This window comes from Lepidochelys olivacea (genome assembly GCF_965140295.1).
Source record: "Lepidochelys olivacea isolate rLepOli2 genome assembly, chromosome: 1".
NCBI classification, from domain to species: Eukaryota; Metazoa; Chordata; order Testudines; family Cheloniidae; genus Lepidochelys; species Lepidochelys olivacea.
The window spans coordinates 244,323,641-244,349,965 of NC_140411.1; the positions used below are offsets into that span (position 1 = coordinate 244,323,641).

The 26,325-nt window shown below is 46.0% G+C and overlaps 1 protein-coding gene across 3 annotated transcripts in view; it reads left to right on the forward strand.

The window, feature by feature from the left end:
* The first annotated feature begins 3,097 nt into the window (after positions 1-3,097).
* LOC311523151 (sodium- and chloride-dependent GABA transporter 2) overlaps positions 3,098-26,325 on the forward strand; it is a 57,950-nt gene continuing 34,722 nt past the window's right edge. For 2 of the 3 annotated variants that reach the window (XM_084632887.1, XM_084632889.1), the window contains exons 1-6: positions 3,098-3,164; positions 6,055-6,267; positions 17,250-17,384; positions 19,962-20,102; positions 21,258-21,342; positions 24,384-24,516. In XM_084632887.1, the coding sequence (XP_084489013.1) occupies positions 6,060-6,267; positions 17,250-17,384; positions 19,962-20,102; positions 21,258-21,342; positions 24,384-24,516 (702 nt within the window). In that variant the 5' untranslated portion in view covers positions 3,098-3,164; positions 6,055-6,059. Of the gene's footprint in view, positions 3,165-4,295; positions 4,377-6,054; positions 6,268-17,249; positions 17,385-19,961; positions 20,103-21,257; positions 21,343-24,383; positions 24,517-26,325 lie in introns of those variants that run through there. The other variant, XM_084632888.1, reaches the window with a different exon arrangement.

Consider the following 26,325-nt stretch of genomic DNA (forward strand, 5'->3'; position numbering starts at 1 on the left):
CTAGTCTCTACTCCTGTATCAGACTTCTTCTGTGACTACAGAGAAGAATAAAACCCCCCACAACATCTTTTTGCCCCCCCATCCCAAAACCACCCCACTGTTGAACCAAAACTCTCTGCTGTGCACACAACTCTCCCCCTGGGGAGAGGATGAGAGTGAATGAACCGCGTGTGACAGATATTAATTATGTCACTTAATGCACCTCTGGAAGTTGCTCAGATACTATGGTATAAACACCTGTCTAGAATAGAAGCCACTGAATAATTGTAAATAATTGTAAACATTGTAAGGAAAGTGGTCACTTTAGATAAGCTATTACCAGCAGGAGAGTGGGTTTGTGTGTGGGGGGTGAGAAAACCTGGATTTGTGCTGGAAATGGCCCAACTTGATTATCATACACATTGTAAGGAGAGTGATCACTTTAGATAAGCTATTACCAGCAGGAGAGTGGGGTGTGGGGAGGTATTTTTTCATGCTTTGTGTGTATAAAAGATCTTCTATACTTTCCACAGTATGCATCCGATGAAGTGAGCTGTAGCTCACGAAAGCTTATGCTCAAATAAATTGGTTAGTCTCTAAGGTGCCACAAGTACTCCTTTTCTTTTTGCGAATACAGACTAACACGGCTGTTACTCTGAAACCTGAATAATTAAGCTTCACAATAGTCCTGTGAGGTAGTCAGTTTCACTCGCCACTGAAATGCGCTACTTCTGAGATGAAATAGGGTAGCTGTTTAAAAGCACACAACAATTCTGCATGACAGGAAGCAGAGGATACCGTATCCACTTGAAATGGCAGGAGGAATTTAAATAGAATAAATATTTGAGATGGAATTTGCTCAGACATCAGGACAAACATCCTTACTCCTATAGAGAGTTCTATGGGATATTTAATGTCTATATGTGGTCAGACTTTGATAGGTAATATCAGAAGTAACACAGTCCCACAATACCATGGTGGAGAACTGGTTTAATAGATATTCAGATGGGAAAGCATTGCCCACTGAATTGTCACTACAGCACCTATGTGCCCATTGGACGTCAGTCTACTATAATCTATATATAAGAACCTGGCTCAACCAAGATTATCCTGGGAGATACCACAATGAGAGGTGGTATGTCAAAACTGCAGATCCCTTCTCTTTCCTTTCTTTGTGGATTGGTACCACATTTGCTTTTTCCTGGTCCTCTGGTATCTCCCCACTTTTCCTTTATTTTAAAATGTATCAGTATCTTAGTAAATTTGATAACTAAATAAGTCTCTTAAGCTGGGATGCATACTGTCCAAACGCACTTATTTTATGTTTGTATTTTCCAATATTCCTTTACCGGCTTTTTATGACGTTATTTCGGTCATATTTCTGATGGTTTGAACCTCTCTTATTCGTTCTTATTGAAGACATTTTTCAACATTCTGTGTATCAGCCATTTTGAGTTCATCCTTTTCCTCTTTTTTTCCCTACAGACCTTTTTTACCCTAACATATTGGTTCAAAGTCCTTCTCATTCCCATTAACTTCTTTGGCTTGTATAACTCATTTAAATGTGTTATTGAACTTCTCTCTTTCCTGTAAGCCTCAACTGATTCTGTATTTATTTGTTCTTTCCTTCTATTTCCAATTATGAGCTTATTTTTTTAATCCTCAGATCTATTGAGTTAGTCTCTGAACTATACTGACTGTTTCTTGTTCTTTTTCCAGAAGAACTCTAATGTGGTGCACCTTAATTATGTTATGTTTTAGTCTTTTCTCCAGCCTTCTTTTGTACTTGTGGATTTTAATACTTCTTCCCGTTGCATTGTGCTCATTCAATACTTTAATTCCTGAAAATTTGCTTTCCTTCATTCTGCTGCATTCTGTGCATTCTGACCTGACTTGACTCAAGTAAAATAGTTTGACTGGTTATGGACTTCCCAATTGTCCTCCATTGTTCCTCCCAACTGGCTTCTCTTCTGTCTGGAGCTCTACTTTCTAGATCATAAAGTTGTTGTCTTTGTAACTTGGGAACATCTTTGCATATCTACGCTTATTATCCAATACACGTCTTGGTAGCTAAGTCCCTTGTGAGTACAATATACAGTGGTTTCAAGAAACTCCAAGAAATTTTAGATAATTGATCTCTTTTTGTCCTGGGTGGGTCTGTAGCCTATAATTTTGCTCCTTTTAATCCACTGTATCATTGTCCAAAATACTTTACTACACTCTTTATTGTCAGACTGTATTTCTCACTGGGATATTCCCTAATGTCTCACGCATTAAGAGTGAGATCTGTGGCAGTTCAATAGTTCTGTAGCTATGCCTTGCTGTCTCTCTTGTGAAACACCAATGACACACATCTTCTGTTATTGGAAGAGACACCTAGGTAAGAGCTCACTGGCCTGAGAAAGGAGTGGGGCAGAGATTAGTGGAATGTACTCCCACCATTGGGGCCTGTCTCCTCCTCCTACCATCTTAATATCCTGTTTGTGAAATAATTACAGTGTAATAATCCATAATAGAGATCTAAAAATTTGCCCCCACTTTCCCCCATCATCGAGAGGTAAATCCATGCAGAGAGGTCACTGGGGTTTGCCCATGTGTTGTGCTCATTCACTAGCATTCCAAGGGAAGGCTTAAATCTGTGTTATAGAGACTGCAGTGAAAATTCACTCTGAGTTAGATTCTGGTCTTACCTGTTTCTGATGTAGACTGGAACTTGAACTTGTCTCTGGTATGGACTTGACAGGCATGTGTGAATTTTTCATTTATTGTCCCTTGAACTGGGGGAAGAGAGAGACAGAATGAGTAACAGAGGGAAAGAGGAAGAGAAGTAGACAGAGAGGGGAAGAAACAAACTGAGATAGAAGTAGACACAGGGTGAGAGACTGACAGACAAAAGCAAGGTGGAGGTACACATGGAGCCAGCCACTCCCCCCTCCCCCTGCCCCCAAGGAAAAAGTAAGACACTTTCATGAACAGGGGAGAGAGCCCCTTTTGCAATGGTCATGCAATCAGTCATGTGTAGGTTGTTGTCCAGCCCTGGGGGAGTGGGGGAAGGAATGTGGGTTGGGCAAAGTGTAGAATTGCACCACTGCAGAATTTTTCTTCCACACTTTAAATAGCCAGTACCTTTCACTACAGCTTTCACATTTCCCTCCAATCAGACCCTTGACAGCTCCTTCCTTAAGGTAAATGGCTCACTGTTGTCTTCTGCTTTCCTTCCCCCAACTCCTTTAGTTACCTTGTGGTTGGCTGTTTAATAATTTTCTAGTGTGTAAAGTTTTTTTCTTCTTCTTCTGAGGAATTGCTGTCAGATGCTTGGGAGTGTTCCTTACTGCGGGGTGTGTGTGTGTGTGTGTGTGTGTACACAAGCACACTTTCTGGAGTATGCTGGGGTACAACCCCCACTCTTCTGGCTATTTTTGGGGAACACCATTTGTTGACATTGTGTTTTTCTGCTCTTTGCGAGAACTGGCGGTACAGGAGAACTAGACGGGGCTTTGCCAAGCTGCCTCAGTGGGGCACAGGGGGGATCAATGGCAGATGCTGTGTGCAGGAATGTGCTTCCATTGCTCAAAGAGTTCTCAGCAATCCTTACTTATGCACAGTACCGAAGTAGGAGCTGCAGCCATCCTCTTCCTCCTCTGCTGATGCATCCTGCTGAGTTTTGCTGCCATTAGTACTCCTCGTAGGGAATGAATATGCACAAATATCCCATGAATTGCTGCAGCAAAATCATGGTACAATCTGCACCCCCTATCCAATGTTTCCCTGCAGTATTCTGGAAACACTGGCTGTGTAGGAATTTGCACTTAATTCAGTCCCAGTCTTTAGTAAAAGACTCTCTAGGGACCTTTGCAGGACAGTGAGCAAACAGGATTAAAGCAGCTGTGAGCTTTCCTACCAGCAGAAGCACTTTATTAAATAGTGTATGAGCACCAGCTCTGCAGGCTACTGCAGTCCCAGCCTCTGCTAGCAGGAGTCACTGTAGGGAATAGCATAGAAGCATTGGCTTTGGGCTGCTCACAGCTATTGGTTCCTAGCCTCACCTAGCAGACATTGTAGGGCAATGGTTTAGGGGAATGGAGCTGGGGCACTGGCTGTGGTGGAATTCACAGCTCTTGCCGCTCCTTTGTTATACATAATTTCATAACTGCTATGCCTTTTCCTCCCCCCATAAACTGCACCTTTAAATCACTGAGAACTCTGCTCTCTGCGGAGAGAGGCAGTTATTTTGAGAGGCAGAGCTGCTGCAGCCTGTTGCAAAGGAAACTCTCTGTGCCCCCATCGAAGCCGTAGTTTACTGAGCATTCTTGTTCTCCTAAAGGGACACGGTCAGCGTGGAAAAAATCCCATTTCTGTCTGAAAAACTTGTTATCCTCTACTTACAAGTAACACTGGTAAGATCGCTTCACCTGACAGTCAAAAGAAAACACTTTTTCCTCTATTTGTTGGTTTGTTTACTTTGTGCATGTGATGGTGGTTGGTGCATGTGAGGTAACTGAGTATAGTTAATTTCATGACTTCCCTGTGAGTTAATCAGTTTCTTCCTCCCTGAAAAAACCCTTATAAACTACAACAGGGGAGTAGAAAAACCCTTATAAAATATCTTCAAGACATTTAAAAAAAATTGGTTAAGGCTTGTCTCCTATGTTTGTACAACTCCTGGGGCAGTGTGGCCTCGGTGCTAGATTAATGTACATAGCTAATAATATTAGTAATATGTGTACTATTTAAAGGATGCGCTTTCAAAAGGATGGAGTGTTTTGAAATGAGTCTGTTTTAAATGATGATAAAGAAGGTAGCACCCCTTTAACCCAGAATAAATCCATGAGATTGAAGGTATGTAGGTGCATTTAGTATATGGAAAAAAACATAACATTCCCTATCAGGAATTGTAAGGATTGATACAAGAGTAACTAGTGGGATGTGTCTGTCTGTGTCCCTCAGCTGCTCTATCCTGAAAGAGAGGTAAATAACAGGGTCCCCCAAGGATCTGTACTGGGACCAGTGCTGTTCAACACATTCATAAATGATCAGGAAAAAGGGGTAAATGATGAGGTGGCAAAGTTTGCAGACACAAAATTGCTTAAGATAGTTAGGTCTAAAGCTGACTGTGAAGAGTCACAAAACTAGGTGACTGGCCAACAATATGGCAGATGAAATTCAATGTCGGTAAGTGCACATTGGAAAACATAATTCCAACTATACATACAAAATGATGAGATCTTGGAGTCATTGTGAAACAGCCGTTCAATGTGCAACTGCAGTCAGAAAAGATAACAATATTAGGAACCATTAAGAAAGGGATAGACAATAAGACAGAAAATATCACAATGTCACTATATAAATCTATGGTACACTCACACCATGAATACTGCATGCATTCTGTTTGCCCCATCTCAAAGACATATTAGAATAGGAAAAGGCACAGAGAAGGGCAACAAAAATAATTAGGGGTATGGAACAGTTTCCATATGAGGAGAGATTAAAAAGACTAGGACTGCTCATTTTTGGCGAGATAACTAAGCGGGGGGGATAAGATAAGAGGCTTATAAAATTAAGAATGGTACTGAGCAGGTGAATAATGAAGTTTTATTTAAGCCTTCACATAACACAAGAAATAGGGGTCACTTGATGAAATTAATAGGCAGCAGGTTTAAAACAAACATAAGGAAGTACGTCTCCATACAACACACAGTTAACCTGTGGAACTCATTGCCAGGGGATACTGTGAAGGCCAAAAATATAACTGGGTTCAAATAAGGACTAGATAAGTTCATGGAGGATAGGTCCATCAATGACTATTAGCCAAGATGCCCAGGGACACAACCCCATGCTCTGGGTGTCCCCAAGTCTCTGACTGCCAGAAGCTGACCTTGGATGAAGGGAGATGGATCACTTGATGATTACCCTGTTCCGTTCATTATCTCTGAAGCATCTGGCATTGGCCACTGTCAGAAGACAGGATACTTGGTTAAATAGACCACTGGTTTGACCCAGTATGTTCTTATAAATTTCTGACTAGTTGAATGAATTGTAAACATAATGCTGAAAAATGGTACCAATTCTTTGAAGGTGGGATGGATTACAGAGTCCCGGGGGCAGTTAGCAATGGAGAGACGATACCTGCTCATCCAGGCATGGAAAAGCAGAAGGAAGAAGAGAATCAAACACTGGAACGAGGCCATTGGAACAACAAGCTGGAATATGTGCTATCCGTGGCTGGGGAGATTATTGGCCTGGGTAATGTCTGGAGGTTCCCCTACCTCTGTTACAAGAATGGTGGAGGTAAGTACAGCCCTAGCTCTAACCACTTACATCAGCTACCCCATCTAGCCACTGATGTCCCTCTGTTGTTCTCCATTGGCCTTAAAGCTCCATGGTCACTTGCATTTTGAATTGCTCTGTGCCTATCTGCACTTGAGAGCTTTGTTTCCAAGAGGTGGTCTGAACTTGTCTGTACCTCTGGGGTATGCACCTGTGTGCACAGCGGGCCTGATTTCTAGACGATCTATACTTGCCCAAGAAATGCATTTCCTTGGGGGAGGGCAGAGGCAGCCGTATGCGCTTGGCACCATACATCTTGCAGTTTTTCAGAGTGTCCGTCTGTACCAAATTTCCCACAAGTGCTCAGTGTGTTTGTCCACTGCTAGGAAGCTTGTTTCCTAGAGGTTTCCAGAGTCCACATCTGTGCCCCAGGGACCCATTTGCTGGAATGCCTGGGGCCTGGCTGTCTATGCCCAAGAGGCCAATTTCCCAGCAGTGACCAGACTGGAGTTCTTCACATACAGGCCTGACATATCTGCATATTTCCTGGAAGTTCCCGAGGAGTTAAGGACTCCTGGTATAGTATAGGGGTTCTCTGTACCCGTGCCACAACAACTGTTTTTCTACGTGTAAAACTAGGGCCGGTGTTAGGGGGTAGCAAGCAGGGCAATTGCCCGGGGCCCCACAAAGCTAAATTGCTCAGGCTTCAGCTCCAGATGGTAGGGCTTGGGGCCCTGGGCTGCAGTCCTGTGCAGCGGGGCTTTGGCTTTCTGCCCTGGGCCCAAGCAAGTCTAATGCTGATCATGCTTGGCAGACCCCCTGAAACCTGCTAGAGAACCACTGGTGTAGTACATGTCCTGGATGCTACCCAGCATGTCTGTCTGGCCCTGCAGGGATGCCTGTCGTACTCATTGTGTGTGTGGCAGGGATGGGATCCTGTAACATGTGTAGATATTAAATCCTTGTAAGTGAAGGGCCTGACTACCATGAAGGTGAACATTTAATAACTAAATGCCTGTGCACCTCGAGGGCACCAGTTTTCCAGAGGTGCCAGGCACGCAGCATTACTGAGGGGATTCAGGACTAGTTTTTCTCTCATATCCTCTGACTCTCTTCGGGTATGTATCGCTAGTCAATGGGTGCTAACATTAGTGGTACACCGTCTCCAGGAGAGACATCGGGGTGAGTACAAGCGCAGAGACAGCAGTGTCTGTGAGACTGGCTTTATGGGGAAAAGAGCTGAGGTAGTATTCAGAGACTCCTTTGGTGTCTGTGAAGAACCCCAACATTGCTTCCATTCCCTGCAAAATCTTCTTGCCTGAGTGGGATGGTGTGTATGTGAGATGTGTGCACGCTCATGTACATGGGGAACGTGACTGACAGTGTGATGTAGGTGGGAGATGGAGTGTGCATCTTTGTGTGTGTGTGAGACCTGCCTTCCAAGCACCCTGGGGCTATGCAGGTAATAATTAGTAATGGATATGTGAGCCTGTGGGGTGTATTTCCATTCATCTTTTCTATGGGGAATTCCCCAGTGCAGCAAATTCACTTTGTGGGTAGATTGTTGTTTTTAGGCTTTGCCGTTAGACTTTTTTCTTAAAGAAAAATTGAAACCGTCTCCCCTCCCCGCAAGTCCTGCTAGAGGTCAGAGATATTTCTGTGTTTTCTGTGGAGAACTTCTCCAGTGTGTAGAGCAGGAATTACTCTCCCTGTTTATGTTTGGTGATTTATTACTGATCAGACTCTCCGGAAGGTCTCAGTTGGCAAAGTGAGTGGCATGGGGACCTTGCACTGAAATCTCCTGGATTTCACTTGGAAAAGTCTCCTGGGTCTAACTAAATGTTAGGGGGCTTATTTCTTCATCCACTTACTTCCCTGGTCCTTCTCGCATGAACAGAGAGCAACAATACCCGAAGTCCAAAGGTGCAAACAATTCAATGTTTATTGGGGTGAACTTCCAGCAAGCATGATTCCAGTTTCCTTCCTTAGTGTCCCCCTTCCCAGCTCTGACACCACAGAGCCTTACACCTGTGCCCTGTTCCCATTCCTGCCCTTAGCCAAACATGATTCCAATTTCCTTACCCCCATTCCCTGTTCCCATTTCCCCCTTTAGCAAAACATGATTCCAATTTCCCTGTTCCCATTTTCCCCACATACCAGGTGTAGGGGTCAACCTGGGATGAGATTAAAAAGGAAATGGAGGAAGTGTCAGGGGACCCAGAGGGATGGGAGGTGGCTGAGGAGCCCACCCTCCTTGGTATACGAGTAGTGGAAAAAGGTCCCTGACCATGGGGACTGAATGCCTCCCAGGGAAAGGAGGCATTTCAGTCTGCTTGTGAGAGGTTTGAAGTAAGGGCAGCATTATGGGAAGCTGTTAGAGTTAACAGACCACCTTTAGAGACTGGAGCTGGGACCTGGTCCTGGGGGAGTGGAGAGAAAGAAGGAAAAAAAAAAAAGTTTCAAAGTGCAACCTGCCTTTCCATGCTCTTTTTTGTTTTTCTGATGTTTTAATGGAGGATACTTTGGATACTTTATGTGAGATGTCAAGAAGGAAGTTTTTGTTTAATGATAAAACCCAGTTATATAAATGTAACTGTATGTGCAACTCTGAGCAGTCACATTGGATGGAAGCTTGGTAATTAAATTATCCAAAGGGGTCAGGTTAAGTGGCTACTACCACCACTATGCTTCTGTCCCCAGAAGCCTTTACAGCTATTCTGAGGGGAAATGGGCCCTTTTCCCACAGAAATGGTCTATAAGGGACTGCTGCAGGCAGCAGGCGGAGAAAGAATCTGAGCAAAAGTATTTGACTATTGGGTAACGTAATCAAAATCACTTAAGGATGTAAGGGGTTTCTATTGGAACTTAACTTGGCTCCCCCTGGTTGTGTCTAGTTGTACAAGATGGGAGTGTAATCAGGTACAGTTGTATAAAAAAGAGTAATCACAGTGCAAGGGATGTTAGGCAAAAGAGAATTTTGTGCGTGTGCATGGGAAAAAGAAAAGGAAAAGGGGAGGAATGATGCGAACACTGACTCTTGGGGTGTCTCTGGAGGATCAGATTGTTGCTTTGGTGGGTGTGCATGAAAACTCTCTGGGCATGGGGGAGGCAGTTACACCTTGTGTAAAATTAATATGGCTAATGTTATGGAGGTTAAACTATATGGAAGGAATTTGCATTTTCCCAGGACATATGCAGTGTATATTGGAGAAGGGGTAAAAGAAATGCAAATAAAACATGGTATTTTATTAAAATCCTATTAGGGCTCCAAAAGGGGCCACAATAGGTTGTGCTTTCTTTTTCAGATCTCTGTGTGTTTTGGAGCAGGAGATGAAAGTGGAAAGTAATCAGAACTCTAGTGGAAGTAAAATGTTTCCCTTTTAAGACAGTGTCTGAGATGCCAACAGCTTTGGATCCAGAAGCAAGCTAGTAAGCCTCTGTGTAAATGCAAATTATCTAGCTGATGGGCACAAAGGAGCTGCAAATAATGAATACATCTGGTCAGCAAACAAGCTACTACAAGACTCAGATTACGGCCCTCCAGGAAAGGGAGGTGAAAAACAAGTCAAGCCTGAAAATAAGGGGGACAGGTTAACCATAAGGGGTGGGTGTGTGTGGGGAAAATGGGAACAGGGAATGGGGGTGGGGAAATTGGAATCATGTTTTGCTAAAGGGGGAAATGGGAACAGGGAATGGGGGTAAGGAAATTGGAATCATGTTTGGCTAAGGGCAGGAATGGGAACAGGGACACAGGTGTAAGGCTCTGTGGTGTCAGAGCTGGGAAGGGGGACACTAAGGAAGGAAACTGGAATCATGCTTGCTGGAAGTTCACCCCAATAAACATTGAATTGTTTGCACCTTTGGACTTCGGGTATTGTTGCTCTGTTCATGCGAGAAGAACCAGGGAAGTAAGTGGGTGAAGGAATAAGCCCCCTAACACTAAACCACTTTCTCATGCCACTGGCATGAAGAGGATTAGCCAGTTAGCTGCTTTCACTTGGTATTTGCTTCTTTTCACCTGGTGCTTGGGAATGTTTTATTTTTGAGGGGGATTAGAAGGGAGGATTTTTCTTGTTTTTCATTTTTAATCTGGAATGTATCTAGGTTGCAAGCTGCATGGTTTCTGCTTTCATTCACCGTACTGTTCCCTTGGGCTACCTGCACAGCCCCTGGAAGTACTTGGGGATAATGTGAAGACTGCTCACTGCTGGAATGGGAAAAGCAGTTCACAGAGCCACCTTCCTGCCCCTGTTGTTGGTGTTTGTTAGTGAACCAGGATGTGGTAATGATTATCAAGTGCTAGAGTCCTGGAAGGAAAGGGATGGCTTTGGGTGGTGTAGAACCTTTGTGAAGCTATCTTATCAGAGAGAACCCAATTTGCTCAGATAGTTCAGGATAAAGAGAGATGGACTTCCCAAATTTCATAAGCGCTAGAGGTGAGCCAGACCCAGAACTATGGATCCAAACACTCACAGGCTGTGGTGGGGTTGAACTCTGTATCAGAATCTGGCATTTGGGGACAAAAGCTGCGTGAAATTATTTGTGCAATATTTTTCAACAGAAAATGCAGATTCAGTTTGACCAAAACAATTTGTGAATTCAGGTTGATTTTTGTAAATTGTTTCAGTTGGGGGGGACACCTGGAAATGTCAAAATGGTTTGTTTCAGCATTTCCAAAACAAAATGTGTTTTGTTCTGGAAGGACTTTTTGTTTCACAGCATCCCTCAATTATATTTAAAAAATTAAACATTTAAAAGCATCAAAATCCAAATGAAACTCTTTTTTGATGGTTTGGTTCACTAAACATGTTTGAAATATTTTTCTTTTGGGTCGACCAGAAATGTATTTCTTATTTTTCAAAAAAAAATTTGGACCTGCACTTGAACTGGATATTTTGCATTTGGGACCTTTAGCTGCCTTCCCCCTAGGTTAGAAAAAGAATGAGTCATAATGTGACATTGGGGGGGGGGGGAGGAGAGGAGGTGGTTGCCAAACAGCCTTTATTGGGGAAGAAGAAAGTGAAATGGGGGGTAGGTGAGAAATCATCCGTTTGAACTTTGTGAAACGGAGCAGCTTGTTACTTTTCCTTTCTTTTTGGCTCTCTCCACTTTGCAAACAAAGAATCATCTTTTGAATATTTAGAAAGAAAAGGAGTACTTGTGGCACCTTAGAGACTAACGAATTTATTTGAACATGAGCTTTCGTGAGCCACAGCTCACTTCATCGGATGCATCCGATGAAGTGAGCTGTGGCTCACGAAAGCTCATGCTCAAATAAATTGGTTAGTCTCTAAGGTGCCACAAGTACTCCTTTTCTTTTTGCGAATATAGACTAACACGGCTGTTACTCTGAAACCTGAATATTTAGAGTTCAGTATCCAATACCCAAGTCCAACATGAAAAAAGGAATAACTGTTCCTTCTTTTTCACTCTGACTGGGCTTAGGTTATGCCTCCCCTGGAAGGGGTTAAACCCTCTCTAGGGACGTTGGCCTCTCTGATTGAGAAATACTGGGGAAGTGTGTGGGTGTGCATGGGTGTGCCTTTCTCCTCTCTCATTGTGTCTCACCCCCACATTCACACCACCTCTGGTCTTGTGCTTGGTTGGAATCTTATTTGTGAGAACAAAGCAATCACACAATGGAACAGAGGGAGGCTAGAATTACAAAGCCAGACCTCAGAGTCCTTTATCAGGGTCAAACTCCCCCTGGCTTCACTAGATTAAAAATTTTGTGAGGGCTTCAGGATTTGACCTAGCCTGTGCCTGAGGCAGGATAAAATGAGATTCAAACTGGCAAAATTGAACTAAGACTTGAGCCTGTTTCGGAGATGCAATTAAGAGGCCTCTCTTGAAGTACAAAACGGAACCCTGTAACCAGGTTGGCTGTGTTGTAACCGCTTCCTCTGACTGTTGTCTTGTCCCTAGGGCCTCAGGCCTGAGCAGTTGTGAAATGTCCTTGCTTCACTACATTGTACCACTCTTTGGCTGTCTATGTAGCGGCAATCCTACCCCCATCCCCCACTGCTGTAACTACATCAGAGGCCCTTGTGTTTTACACTTGGTTCGTAACCAGTCTCAATCATAGTTCCTTATCATGGTTGTGACATGTATTTTCCAATCTGTGCAGGCAAGAAAAAATGGTCATGTAATGGTTTTGTATGTGTGATGCCCACTACTGGTTGGGCCATAAGGAGGATAAGAGACTGCCGCCCAAACAAAGCATCCTCCTTTCCTACTAGATGCCTGGGAGCCCATGAAGGGGCCTATAGAGCTTCATGTTCAGATTCCTTGCGCCTCTTTCCTGTGAGCTTGCAGTACACGCAGCATGCTACCAGAAAGGGTCCAGTGCACTGCACTTTCACCGTAACCCCCTGCAAGGCACAAGTTACCCATGGAGGTTCCAAGAGAAAAGAATGGTGAAGGCTGTTTGGCAGGTCAAGTGTGAAAAGGCCACAGTTCATCAGTGTGGGAAAGTGCTAAGGGTGGGACTAGGCTTTGCTTGGAAATGAAACAGGGAAGTGCTAGAAGGGGTGTCCCAGGTATATGTAAAAAGAAAAGGAGGACTTGTGGCACCTTAGAGACTAACCAATTTATTAGAGCAGGAGAGTGAGTTTGTGTGTGTATGGGGGTGGGGGGGATGTGAGAAAACCTGGATTTGTGCAGGAAATAGCCCAACTTGATTGTCATGCACATTGTGTAAAGAGTTGTCACTTTGGATGGGCTATCACCAGCAGGAGAGTGAATTTGTGTGGGGGGGTGGAGAGTGAGAAAACCTGGATTTGTGCTGGAAATGGCCCACCTGATGATCACTTTAGATAAGCTATTACCAGCAGGACAGTGGGGTGGGAGGAGGTATTGTTTCATATTCTCTGTGTATATATAAAGTCTGCTGCAGTTTCCACGATATGCATCTGATGAAGTGAGCTGTAGCTCACGAAAGCTTATGCTCTAATAAATTGGTTAGTCTCTAAGGTGCCACAAGTACTCCTTTTCTTTTTGCGAATACAGACTAACACGGCTGTTACTCTGAAACCAGGTATATGTGTGTGTGTGATGACCTACCCTTGCATCCTTATGCCTGAGGTGTGCAATGGAGTGGTGTCTCAAGCACAGGTGCTGCCTCACCCCCCCGGCTTGAAATGGTTTCCATCATATTGGGGTTTACAGTTTGGTTCAATGGCTCTCAGCACCCCCCATTACACACATTGTTCCAGCGCCCCTGGTCTCAAAGCAGAAAGCCCTGTAATTGACTGGCATTGAAAGCTAAATTGCAACAGCCCCTATGCCTCACACAAAGACAAAGCTAAGATGTGTCAGCTGGAGGTCAGGCAGAGGCAAGCCTGCCTTAGCTTTGGGTTGTATGCTCCAGGAAATAGCCACTTGGCATTCACATGTGTGCAAACTTGATCGTGAGTAATTTTATAATCCATGCGATAGAAGGGGAGTCTGAGTTAGGATTCCAAAATGAGCAAACCTTTAGGTTTATTGGAAGCCATCTTGCTAATGGACAAACTAGAGAAGTGTTTCTCAAACTGTGGGTCAGGACATCAAAGTGGGTCGCGACCCCTTTTTAAAGGGGTTGCCAGGGCTGGCATTAGATTTTCTGGGTCCAGGGCCAAAGCCCAACTCCCACCACCCGGGGCTGAAGCCGTAGCCCGAGTCCCACCACTCAGGGCTGAGGGCTTCAGCCCTGGGTGGCAGGGCTCAGTTTACAGGCCCCCCGCCTGAGGCTGAAGCCCTTGGGCTTCGGCTTTGCATCCCCCCACCCCCCCAGGGTGGTGGGGCTTTGGCCCCCCAGCCCGGGGCGGCGGGACTCAGGCAGGCTCAGGCTTTGATCCCCCCCCCTCCTGGGGTCATGCAGTAATTTTTGTTGTCATAAGGGGGTCGTGGTGCAATAAAGTTTGAGAACCCCTGAACTAGAAATAGCCAGAGATCCTGAGGAAGAGGGAGGGCCAGAGCTCAGGGTACAAGTGGATGAAGCCCAAGTAAGACAACTATTGTTGCTAGATAGGAGAGGTCATTTGGTAGCCTGTGTGAAATAAGTGAGGGAGGCTGCAGTACTTTTCCTACTGGACAGAGGTCCACCTCAGAAAGACACCCCCCTCCACATGGCACCAACAACACTCTCAGGAGAGGTCAAGGACTGTGAATAGGCCATGAAGACTGGTCTCTCCTCTTGTTCCTGGCTGTGGCCTCTCTGCCTCAGGGCTGAAGCTTCCTGGGGAGGCTGGTGTTGCTGTCCCTGGGTGAGCCTGTTCTGCGAGTGAGAGGACGTCTGCTTCCAGACCTGTCAAGCCAGCACCTTTTACTAACATTACATTCATGTGAATTATTTTTCAAAGTTTGTGTGGGAAGATACCAACCCAACCCGGAGAGGCCAGCTTTAGCTCAGTACTGAATTTTAAAAAACAAGAGAGCAATTCTGAAGCAACCGCATCTGAAAGGCTGAACTCCTTTCTGCTGGAGGAGGTGAAAGCATCACCTATGGGCTCCCATTCAGTCAATAAAGCAGATTTACCTAGGCAGTGCTTTGCAGCAGCAGCCGCAGCCAGAAGGAGCCATTCTGTGTCATAGCCCAGTGCCTCATTCGAAGGACCAGTCAACTTCTGTACTAGCCTGGCCAGACTTCAATCGCAATGGCAGTGCCAGGACCAGTAGAAAGCAGACGCAGCAGCTTTGCTGATTCAGGGCTGAATGAAGTTCACTATAATTTGCAATTTCTCACAGTTACAATATTGGCCTGGCCCGGGGATGGAGGAAGGAGTTTAATAACAGCAGCAATTAGTGCACAGAAACGGTGTTAAACCTTGCAAGAGCCCATTACAGTAGGAGAACCAGGCAGAGAAACAGCTCTTGAGTTTCCTTGAGCAAGTTCACTCATTTCATTTGGCACAAATTTCTTCTTTAGATAAAATGGATGTCAGCAAGATCCATTCTCAAGCCCATGCTGATGCGATGTAAACTGGAGCACCTTCTGTGTGCGCCATGGGATCACTCCAGAGCCCGACTTGGATACACACTGCAGAACTGTAATGCTGCTGCAGCTCACCCAAAGATGTCTTTAGAAAACTTTTCTGGCCAAAAAATTAATTTCCCTAAAACCGTTCCCACTCCTGTGTCAGCAGGATGCCAGCTTGCTCACAGGTGGGGTATGTGGTGGTGGTGATGTGGGAATAACGGTACTGAAGTAGCAGCAGATTTGAAAAACAAGAGATTTTGTTAAGAAGCTTACTTCAACTACATGGGTAGAAGAGAGAAGGAAAGCTTCTAGCCTTGTTCCAGAACTCCACCCACACAACTCCCCCAGCAGGACACTGAGTGATGAACGGCTGAGCCAATAAAACACAAGATAGCAGTATTGCATCTTCAGAACTTTTGGTGGCTCAACTTACTGTGAGTGGGGACGATGCTGTTACCTAGCAACTCTGGGGAGATGATTAAGGCCTGGCCTACACACAGGTATACTATGTTGGTTAGGGGGGTGATTTTTGTACCAATTTGGTTATACAAATACAAGCCTAGCGTGGACGCAGTTGTATCAGCACAAATGAGAGGCCCTATAGACTATTCCTATGTGAAAAGGGGAATAAACTATACAGGAATGAGCTATATCGGTATAAGCACCTTTACACTGGCATAACTCTGACCACACTAGGCAGATGTACTGATATAACTATACCAGTGTAGTTAAAGTGGTGTAACTTTTGTGTCTAGGCAAAAAGTAACTCTCATCCCCCACACTCCTCCCCAGCATTTTGGCCCTGCAAGTTGCACTAACCAGTGAAAAGCTGTTTAAAATAAAATAAAACCACACAAGATTAGAGCCGATTGACAAATAAAAACTAATTACATACACCAGTTGTAACTGGCTTCATTTTTCTGGTGACATTTTAATTGAAAATGTGAATCAAGTTTTGTTATTTCCCATGTTTTCAATTTTTGAAATATTTTTCAGAAAGGTTTTTGGTCAGCTCAGACACAAGACGTGTGTGTATTTTAAATCCAAATAGTTGATTTCTTACTTCTCTGATGTTCCTGGGGCCTCTCGCTCCCACTGTAGGTAGTGGGAAATTTGCCATAAACTCCAGTAGCAGCAGCAGGACTGGGCGCCCAATGTGAGTGAAATACCTTTCTGTACTACTTTCCTTTAAGTTGTGCTTCTGCCTCTTACAAACTGCTAGGAAATAAGGTGAACAAAAATCCAAATTGGGTGGAATGGTGGGAGCAGGCTGAGTTTATTCAATATTTGTACATTAGCCATCCTGATTATTACCAACTCCAAGCATTCAAAAATCATGTCAGTTTCCAAAAAAATGCTGAGATTTCTTAAAAAGTGTAAGTGTGTGTCTGGAGTTTCTTTGTATTTGCCTTCTGGTTTTTGAGCCTTTAGGGTTCATGTTTAAGCTTTTCTTCCCACCATAGGAGCTAGAAACATTTATAAAAAGATGAATCTGAGATTCTCATGGAATTATATGACTCCAGGAGTTGAGGCTTTAAGAAACTATCATGAGACTCGTGCTAAAATTTGTGAGAACATAGGCCACGTAGGCCTGTGCATACACATGTAAAGACATTGACCCTGCCCAGGAGAGCTTACAACTGAAGCAGTAACAAGACTTGGGTAATGCAATCTGGCCTCTTCACCACAGATGCAGATTTTCATTTCCTGAGGCAACTGGCAGGTTTGTCTTTATACTACATCAGGTTTTAATGCCTCATTCACACTATGGTTGAGACTATGCAAGCAGTAATTGTGTTTGAACGGGTTATTGCTAGCACCATTTCCTTGATAAATTGATAGGGATTTTTTTTCTTTACCGTGTCTCCCAGGCCCCTTGCATCCTGGCCCTTCCCTCTTCTGTTCTCTACAGCCCATATCGCCATCTGTGTCTCCTTTCTCAGGGACCCTTCTTGGAGCATTCTCTGTCCTGGGGGAAATTTTCAGTCTATGGTCAATGGTCTAACATGTTTTCTTTCCCATGTACAATGCTTAAATCTGCCAGGTGCTTTCTTTATCCCCTACCTCATCTTCCTCTTCACCTGTGGGATCCCAGTGTTCTTCCTGGAGACAGCGCTAGGGCAGTACACCAGCCAGGGAGGGGTCACTGCCTGGCGGAAGCTCTGCCCTCTCTTTGAAGGTGAGTAGACCTCAGAGTGCACCACTTTTTTGGTGGGGGAATGAGGGGAAAAATAGTGCAAGGGTCAGGAACTAGAGCTGGGACATCTATCCCTCTTAAGAGACCCAGGTAAAGCTCTCCCACTGTACCCATGCTGTTCTCTGAGAAATTCTTTGAAAGTGCCTATGGTGTTACCATGAAGAATTGTGTTTACCCTCTCAGATCAGTTCATGATGTACCTCATCTGGTATTCTGCTGCCTTTCACACCATCAGTATATGATGATGCTTTAGAGGAAGGTGAGAGCCTGCCCTAAAAGTCTCCTGGACTCTCCCCTCGCTCCCCTGTTGTTCATCCAAAATGGTGCTGAAAAAAATCTCTTGCCTTTCCCATCACTCTGGTCACGTTCGTTCTCCTTGTCAAATCACATCACTGGCTCTCTTCACCTCCTGCACTGAGGTGTGAGCTCTGGCTATGGAATCTGCCCACAGGCAGAATTGTGCTCCTGGAGGGAAATTTTTATTTAAATAATTAAAACTGCTGTAACCCTTATTATTGCAAAGAAAACCTAAAATATATGAACTTACATTTAAACTGATGCCATGTCATCTTCCTGAGTTTGCAGACAGCCTGAAACAATAGTTCTGAGAGGTGTGAACTACCCCAGTCATCTTAATGTGGTGTTAACTCTCAAACCAATTATGACATCATTTTAGCATAATCATCCAATGGGGTGTTTATCCCTCAATCCAAACACTACTGATGCTTTCCTAGGTACCAGAAGTCTCAACTGTCTCCTATCCATCTGCCAAAACCCTCCAGCTCCTCCCCTAACAACTTCTACAGATCTGGTAGTTTGCTGCTCATATAAAAACTTCCAGCACATTGAAAACTAAAAATGTGAGGTCGAGCAAAATCAAAACTCAGTGTAATATTGAACTGAATGACAGGAGACACACTTCTCACTTCCATATTTAATTCAATAAAAAAACCTTCATGTTCCAACTTCCCTGAAAGGGCTGCAAGGTGTTCTGTCCAAAACACCAGGTGCTGTGGAAAGCCAGGGAGATAGCTACTGAATTAACTGAGGATTGCCAGAGTACATGTGGCCACTTGGCTAAATGGAACAGTGGTGTAAATTTCTGTTTCTTTATGTTAGTAGGTGGCTGCTCACCCTGCTGTGCAAATACAATCCACATGCTGTGCAAAGTCCAAACTCCCATCCCTTCCTGGGGCATGGCTTTATTAACAAACAAATGCATTATATGAAAACACAAAGAGCAGCTCACATCTCCTCAGGCATGGCTGCTCCTAGAGTGCCTCCCTGAGGACTGCTCAGTCCACTCACAGATCCTCATGCCCCAGGAAGCCTCCCACTCTCCATTATCTCCAGATGAAATAATGAGTTACCTGCAAAGCCTGCTTAACCCTTTCCCAGAGGAATCATCCCTTGCTAACAGGGTGCAGTATTTCAGGAAAACACCACAGAGGCTGGAACTGCAATAGCTTGGAGCGCCCTATACAGCTACAACTCTGCAGCCATTCTCCTACTGCAGGGGTTCTCAAACTGGGGGTCGGGAAACCTCAGGGGGTCGGGAGATTATTACATGCGAGGGGGGGGGCAGGGTTATGAGCTGCCAGCCTCCACCCCAACGCTGCTTTGCGTCCTGCATTTATAATGATGTTAAATATATAAAAAAGTGTTTTTAATTTATAAGGGGGGGGGTCGCACTCAGAAGCTTGCTATGTGAAAGGGGTCACCAGTACAAAAGTTTGAGAATCACTTTCCTATCATGAGCTCCTTACAGAGATGCCTGCTGGCACATGTTGCTCGGAGTATCTGTAAACAACACTCTCCCTTTCCCTCCAACTCAGCAAACGCTCCTGCATCATTTCCTAAAGTGAGTCCTGAGTGGAGTAGCTCATAATAGACTGTGGTTTATTTGAACCATGAATATCCCAGCAGCTGTGTCTGAATTGGTATAAGAGATGCTGGCCTATAGAGGACCCCAATGTGTACAGTGCTTTGCCTTTAGAGGTTGTTGACCTCCAGGAGTTATAAACATTATTCCATAGCTTTGGCTTTTCTCTTTTCGCTGCTGGTAAAAGTTTGGTTCCAGTGATTATTAAAGCGTAATTCTGACCCTGCTGTACTCATTAGTCTCTACAGACTCTAGCCAGGATTCTCCAGCCACTTAGCAGCATGAATAAGGCAGGGGTCATGAGGAAACCCTGACACCTGTTGGCAACTGCCCTGAAAGTTGCAGCCCACAGGTGCAGTAGATCACAAACACTTTTCTTATGTGGAAGTCCGTCTCCCAAGGGAGCTTCACTGCCTGCCATGACAACGTGAGGCCATGGAAGGTAGTCTGGATATCACTGGGAAGATGGTGATGGATGGATTGGTCGCCAGGCCAATGTTCACATTGCAGCAAGGGAACCCCAAAATGGTGAGAGAACTGGAGCAGTGGGCAGTACAGACAGAGGCGGATTTGGAGGGCTTGGAGAAGCAGGGTGCTGTGGCAGGCTCTGGCCCTGAGGCTATTCTAGCTCGTGTTCCTCTCCTTGTTTATGAACACTGAGGCCCTTCTCTCTGCAGGAATTGGTTATGCTTCCCAGGTGATCGTCGTACTCCTGAATTTCTATTACGTTATTGTCCTGGCTTGGGCCTTGTTTTACCTCTTCAGTTCGTTCACTATAGACCTTCCCTGGGGCAGCTGTGACCACGAGTGGAACACAGGTAACACTGAATTCCTCTCTATCTTGTTGTCTCCTCCAACTCTCCATCAGTTTGCAGGGAAAAATCTGCCACAAGCAAATACCATCTAACCTGAGAAAGCAACATCCAGCTTGCTCTGGGGGAGGGGCCAAGGCCGGTGTGAGTGGGGGAGGGGCCTGGTTTATTGCCATACTACCTGACACAACATCAGTCCTCCTGATGGTAGAGGAGAAGAGGCTTGAAATTTCATTTGATTAGCTGGGTCTCTTCTAGAAAATGCTCTAAAATGCCAGCCACCCACAGCTCCCATTGATTTCAGTCTTTCACTATGCTTGATCAGAGCAATGAACCAGCTGGTGTGTTATGCAGGCTCCCCCGTGCTGCTCCAACAACAGATCTCAGTTCTGGAAGAGGCTTCCCTTTCCTGGCAGCTGTGGGGACGGGAGGGAAATTCAGTCTATATTCAGCCCTCTGCTTCCTGGGCTCTGCTTCAATAATGGGAGCCCATTCCTACTTGGGAGGGCCCACCTCTCCCCTTGGAGGGAAAAGGGGCATTTAACCTTTATGATCATACAGTCCTTGGTTTCATCCCAGCACTGCTTTGCCAATGGGACCCCAACCCTGCCCTGGAAGGACCTCTTGTTCTGAGCAAGAGTAGGGATTTTAGAATATTTGTCTCCCTTTGAACATTATGCTGCTGGATGGAAAGGGGATCTGCAGCATTTCCAGAGGTGAAAGTGGGCCGGTATGGCATACCGGTAAGAAAGTGGCTGCCGGTACACAGCCAGTGTTAAAATGCTGCTGTGGCAGCGCTTTAAGCACCGTACCGCAGGGCCGCTGAGGGAGTAGGGCAAAAGGGGCAGCTGCCTTGGGACCTGGCGATTTAAAAGGGCCCGGGGCTCCTGGCAGCGGCTGGAGTCCCAGGCCCTTTAAATTGCTGCCAGAGCCCTGGGCGGTACGGGCTGTGCAGTGCTGAAGGGCTGGCAGGGGGAGTCTGGCCCCAGCCCTGCCCCTTTTGGGGGCCCAGAGCTGCCCCCCCGCCTGACCTTGTCCAGGAGCCCAGCTGCCCTGCATACCAGTAAGTCCTTTGTTACTTTTGCCCCTGAGCATTTCCCAGGGGCTTGGCTGTTCCAGTTGTATCTGTTTATGTTCTCTCTCCCTGGGCCTGTCCTGCAGAGAACTGCGTGGAATTCCAGAAGGCAAACGCCTCTCTAAACGTGACGACCGAAAACGCCACCTCCCCTGTCATCGAGTTCTGGGAGTAAGTGAAAGGCTTGTGTTTCTCTGACTCCTCTGGGAGTTACAATTCCCCAGCGATGACTCTCAGCCCCACCAGGCACTTCTGAAAACCCTGAGGTGTATAAACTAGGAACACCTCAAACAGGATAGCACCCAGGAGAAAAACATGGGCCAAATTCTGCTCTTGATTACCATTCTGTTAATTTAGAGTAACTTCACTGAGGTCAGTGGAGTGCCTCTGGATTCACACAGGTGTACCTGAGAGGATACTCTGGCATCCTGTGTTGTTTATGTTCTCCCTGTCTTTCCTACACTGTGACCCAAATGTTGGCCCCACACCTATGCAGCCTCACTGACTTCAGTGAGGGGTTGCACAGGGGTAAATGAGATTAGAACTGGTTCTCTGTGAACAGACCTCATCTTCACTGCTCTTTCTCCTGCCCCTGGTCCGATTCGTTCTCTGTTGATCGTTCTCATCTCACATCCTCTACCTGTTTCTGTTCTCTTCTCTCTCTCTCTCTCTCTCCTTCCGGTTACAACACAACTACTCTTCTCTTCCAGCTCTTTTCTCCCATATTCTCTTTCTCTTCAACCTGCTCGCTGTCATTCTTTATACGAGCGTAGCCCGATGCGATCACAGATTTTCAGTCTAAATCTCTTCTTGACACATCGGGTCAAGTTCATCCTGGGTATAAACTCCACTGACACAGTGGAGTTAAAGTAGGATATCAGTGGAGTTGCACCAGGGATGAACTTGGCCCTTGTTTCTGCTCTAGAGAGAAGCTCAACTGGCCTCGGGGTTACTCTATGGGTTATCTTTGTAATTTTATCCCGGGCTAGTATAATGTGGAAAACACTGTCAGTACAGCTGGGAATGGGGTGAGATCAGTGGACCTCCATAGGGTAGCAGCCACACCCCTCGTGTCTTGCAAGGTTGGGCCTTCTCAGTGTGTGAATTTGGGGGGGCCCCTCAAGAAACATTAGTGCTGCAGGACTCAGTGCTGGTGACTCAGCAGATGGGACTCTCCCTTAGCGTCAGTACTCAGCCCAGCACGTTGGGCTGGAGGATGGGGACGTTTGGATAAGATGTAAAAACAAGGGCTTGTGACCACTGAAGATTCCACAGCCCCTGGTGGGAGGAGGGGAATTGCTAGGCATGGTGTCTCGGCTTCATTTCAGTCGGAGTAAACTCCCTTCGGCAACCCTAAATCCCCCTTGCAGATGTAAACGGCTGCAGTGTTCCTCCCTGCCTGTCCCAAACTGCTGTGCAGAGCTGCTGTGCACTGTTGAGCAGCAACCTTTGGCAGCTCCTGTTGAGCACAGGGACATGATTCTGACCTCTCTGATCCGCACAGGAACGCGGGGGGTTCCTTCTGGGATGGAAGGTGCTGTGTCGATGTGTTGTTAATAAGCAAACAGAGTTTGCTTCTCTCCTCTCTCGTGCTGCCTTTCACTAACTCTCCTTGTTTATCCCCCCCTCTTCTCTCTCCTGTGGCTTCTCTTGGATTATCACGTGTACAGCGTGAGCTGCAGGGCTGGCATTTCTTGGCCTGCTCTGCCCATGGCTGGCAGTTGAGAGACTGAGATTAAAATCCAATGTTTTGAACGGTTCTGTAGTATTGGGACAACAGCACATGGGAGTGGAAATTTCCATTGTTCCAGCTCCTTGGTCTCAGCCTCTGATACAGGGGAGAAGCAGGCTCTGCTCTCACTCGCTGGGAAATGGAGGGTAGGGGCAGGGGAAGAGGGTAGACGTTTGCTTGAAAGATGCAAATCTGCACTGTATTGTGTGCCCTTCTGGGACTCCCTTGAGCTGCACTTGGTGCCTCCTTGGTCTATAGTCCCATGCTCTGTTACTGTTTTGCTCTTGTACCCTGCCAGGGTCCCTTCATGCTGTATGTCCTTGTGCCGTTCACTGCTGCATGCACACACGAGGCCTCCATTTAGCTGGCCCTAGGAAAATAAGTGAGATGGGGAAATGCCAGAAAGGGAAGGGGGATTTCCCTTGGGCTCTGTGAGATCCTGCCTTTGTGCGGGACTGTTGATGGGGAGAGCAGGTATTTTCTGGGTCCCTGGCTGATGGGGCTGTGGAGCAGGAAAGGGTGCAAGTGCATTGCCCATCTTGGATTGTTGGCGTTCCAGGAGGCGCATCTTTTAGTTGTTGGATGATGCAGCAGGAGAGGGCACATGTGCATCACCTGCCTCTAACTGCTGGGGCTCTAGGGTGTCGCTTGGCCCAACCTTTGTGGGTGGGGACTGCAGAAAAGAGGAGGGGTTCATCTTCTGATCTCTGGGTGTGGGGACAATATCGTGGGAGAGGCCTGCAACTTCCATTCTTCAGCAGCTGGGAAAGAGTAGCTGAGGCTGCAGCAATGGAAGCTGCTGTGCAGTTAGTGTCCTCGGTGATCTGCATTATTCTCTTGCTTTGTCACGCTGTCTTCTACAGTCCTGGGCGTGGCATGTGCTGCCTTGCAGATTTGGCTCCTAAAGGGGAATACCTTTATACTGTGTGATCCCAACCCTTTGTCATCCCACCTAACGGGGTTGGAAGGAATTAGCTGAGGGTGGTCCACATGTAGAATCCCTTGTGATCTCTGTCAGAACACCAGCTGGTTTAAAGCACTTCTGAGAGGTAGGGAAATCTTATTATTTGTCATGCAGTATGCAGCAGCTGTGATCAGAGGCCATGTTGTGTTAGGTGCTGTACACTCATGTAGTAAGAGAGTTCCTGACCCAAAGACCCTGCAGTCTAAATAGACAAGACAAAGGGAGGGAGAGGGAATGGAGGTGAAGTGTCCTGCCCAAGCAGGTCAGTGACACAGCTGGGAATGGAGCCCAGGTCTCCTGCCCCCTAGGCTGGGATTCTGCCCACCAGACCTTTCATTTTGGAGAGGGAAACAGCTGAGGAATGTCCTTTGTGCTTTCCTGAGGTGCACAGTTCAGGGTTAGGGCTTGTTCTCCCGAAACGGCAAGGCATCATAGGGGCCCTCAAGGACGACTGGCTGGTCACAGAGGATCTAACAGCTGAACTTAGCAAGACTCAGTGTCTGTCTGCCTTCCCAGGAGGAGAGTGTTGAAGATTTCCACTGGCATAGAGCACTTGGGAAGCCTGCGCTGGGAGCTATCTCTCTGCCTCCTGCTCGCCTGGGTCATCTGCTACTTCTGCATCTGGAAAGGAGTCAAGTCCACAGGCAAGGTGAGTGCCTGGCTCAGGTCTGGCCTCCGCCTTCATTGCAGTCCAAGGTGCTGCAGCTCCTGAGCTGAAACCCAGCTCTCCCAGACCCAATGAGAACTGGCAACTCCCTCTAGAGCTGGGCAAGGCCAACAGGGTTCAGCTGCCAAAGAGGTTTTTGAACTGGACTCTGTAGGGGATGGGAGCTGATGGGTTTCTACGAATTTGAACCTCCAAGAAGAACACCTGTCTTTGGACCCCTCCTCCAAAGAGGACTCACTTACCACCCCCAGCTACCTCATCACCCCAGAAAACCCCGAGACCCATTCTTATCATACATGTCTGCAGAGGAGGCCCAGTGCTCTCCCCCTGCATTCCCACTCCTTCAGGCCAGGTCCTCAAGTAGCTGCCACTTCTCTCCATCGGGGTCTTCAGGAGAGGCTACTTGGCATGGGCTGGTGCTTCTCCCACATCCTTAAAGGATCTTTTTTATTTGGGGGCATGTGTGATGTGCCAGCCACCTGTCCCCCACTTATACAGAAAGAATAGGGAGAACATTCCTTCTCCAGCTGGCAGCTGGGGTTCAGACTAGCTTCCAAATCCTTCACGTGATAGCTAAGGAAACCCTGAAGGGTCAAAGGGCCCTCTCTGCCCCAAGGCCAAAGGAATTTTCTATCTCCTGCTCTTAGTCCCAAAGATATCTGTATCCTAGCATGAGTTATAGAACTGAGGGGCTGCCAGTGAATTTACTCCTGGGTAATACAGCCCCAGCCTACTCCTTTCCATTCCTGCTTGCTCGCCCACTTCCTGACTGAATTATTTGTGAGTTATTTGCCCATCTGAGATATCACTAATCCAAGAATGTCCAAGGTGTTTGACTTTTTGCATGACATTTTGATTTAAAAAAATCTAGAAGGATATAAAATTAACATGCAGTGTAGTTGTAGCCATGTCAGTCCCAGGATATTAGAAAGACCAGGCGAGTGAGGTAATATCTTTTATTGGACCAACTTCTGCTAGTGAGAGAGACAAGCTTTCAAGCCATACAGAGTTCTCCTCCTCCACCTCCGCACTCGGTCTGGCACTAAAGCTAGTCTCTCAACAACAGAGGTTGGTCCAATAAAAAATATTGCCTCACCCATCTTGTTTATCTAAAATTAACATGGCACGCATTCAGTAGGTTAAAAGCTGGCTAGCTGATGAGCCTCAAAATGTAATTGTAAATAGGAAATCATCGTTGAGTGGGTGTGTTTCTAGTGGAGTTCTGCAGGAGTCAGTTCTTAGCCATGTGCTATTTAAGGTATATCGCAATGAACTGGAAGAAAACATAAAATCACGACTGATAAAGTTTGCAGGTGACCCACAAATTGGGGGCATGGCAAATGAAGAGGACGCGTCACAGATACAGCGTCATCTGGATTGCTTGGTAAACTAGGCACAAGCAAACAATGTGATTTAATACATCTAAATTTAAATGTATACAATGGAACATGGACTGGAGGCCATATTTCCGGGCTGGGAACTCTATCCTGGGAAGCAGAGACTCTGAAAAAGATTTTGAGGTTGCAGTGGACAATCAGCTGAACGTGAGCTACTAGTGTGATGCCGTGGCCAGAAGGGCTAATGCAGTCCTTGGATGTATAACAGGGGAATCCTGAGTAGGGGCAGAGAGGTTATTTTACCTCTGTATTTGGCACTGGTGCAACCATTGCTGTAATTCTGTATCCAGCTCTGGTGTCCACAATTCAGTAGAGATGTTAATAAATTGGAGAGGATACAGAGAAGAGCCACAAAACTTATCAGAGGATTAGAAAACATGCCTTATAGTCATAG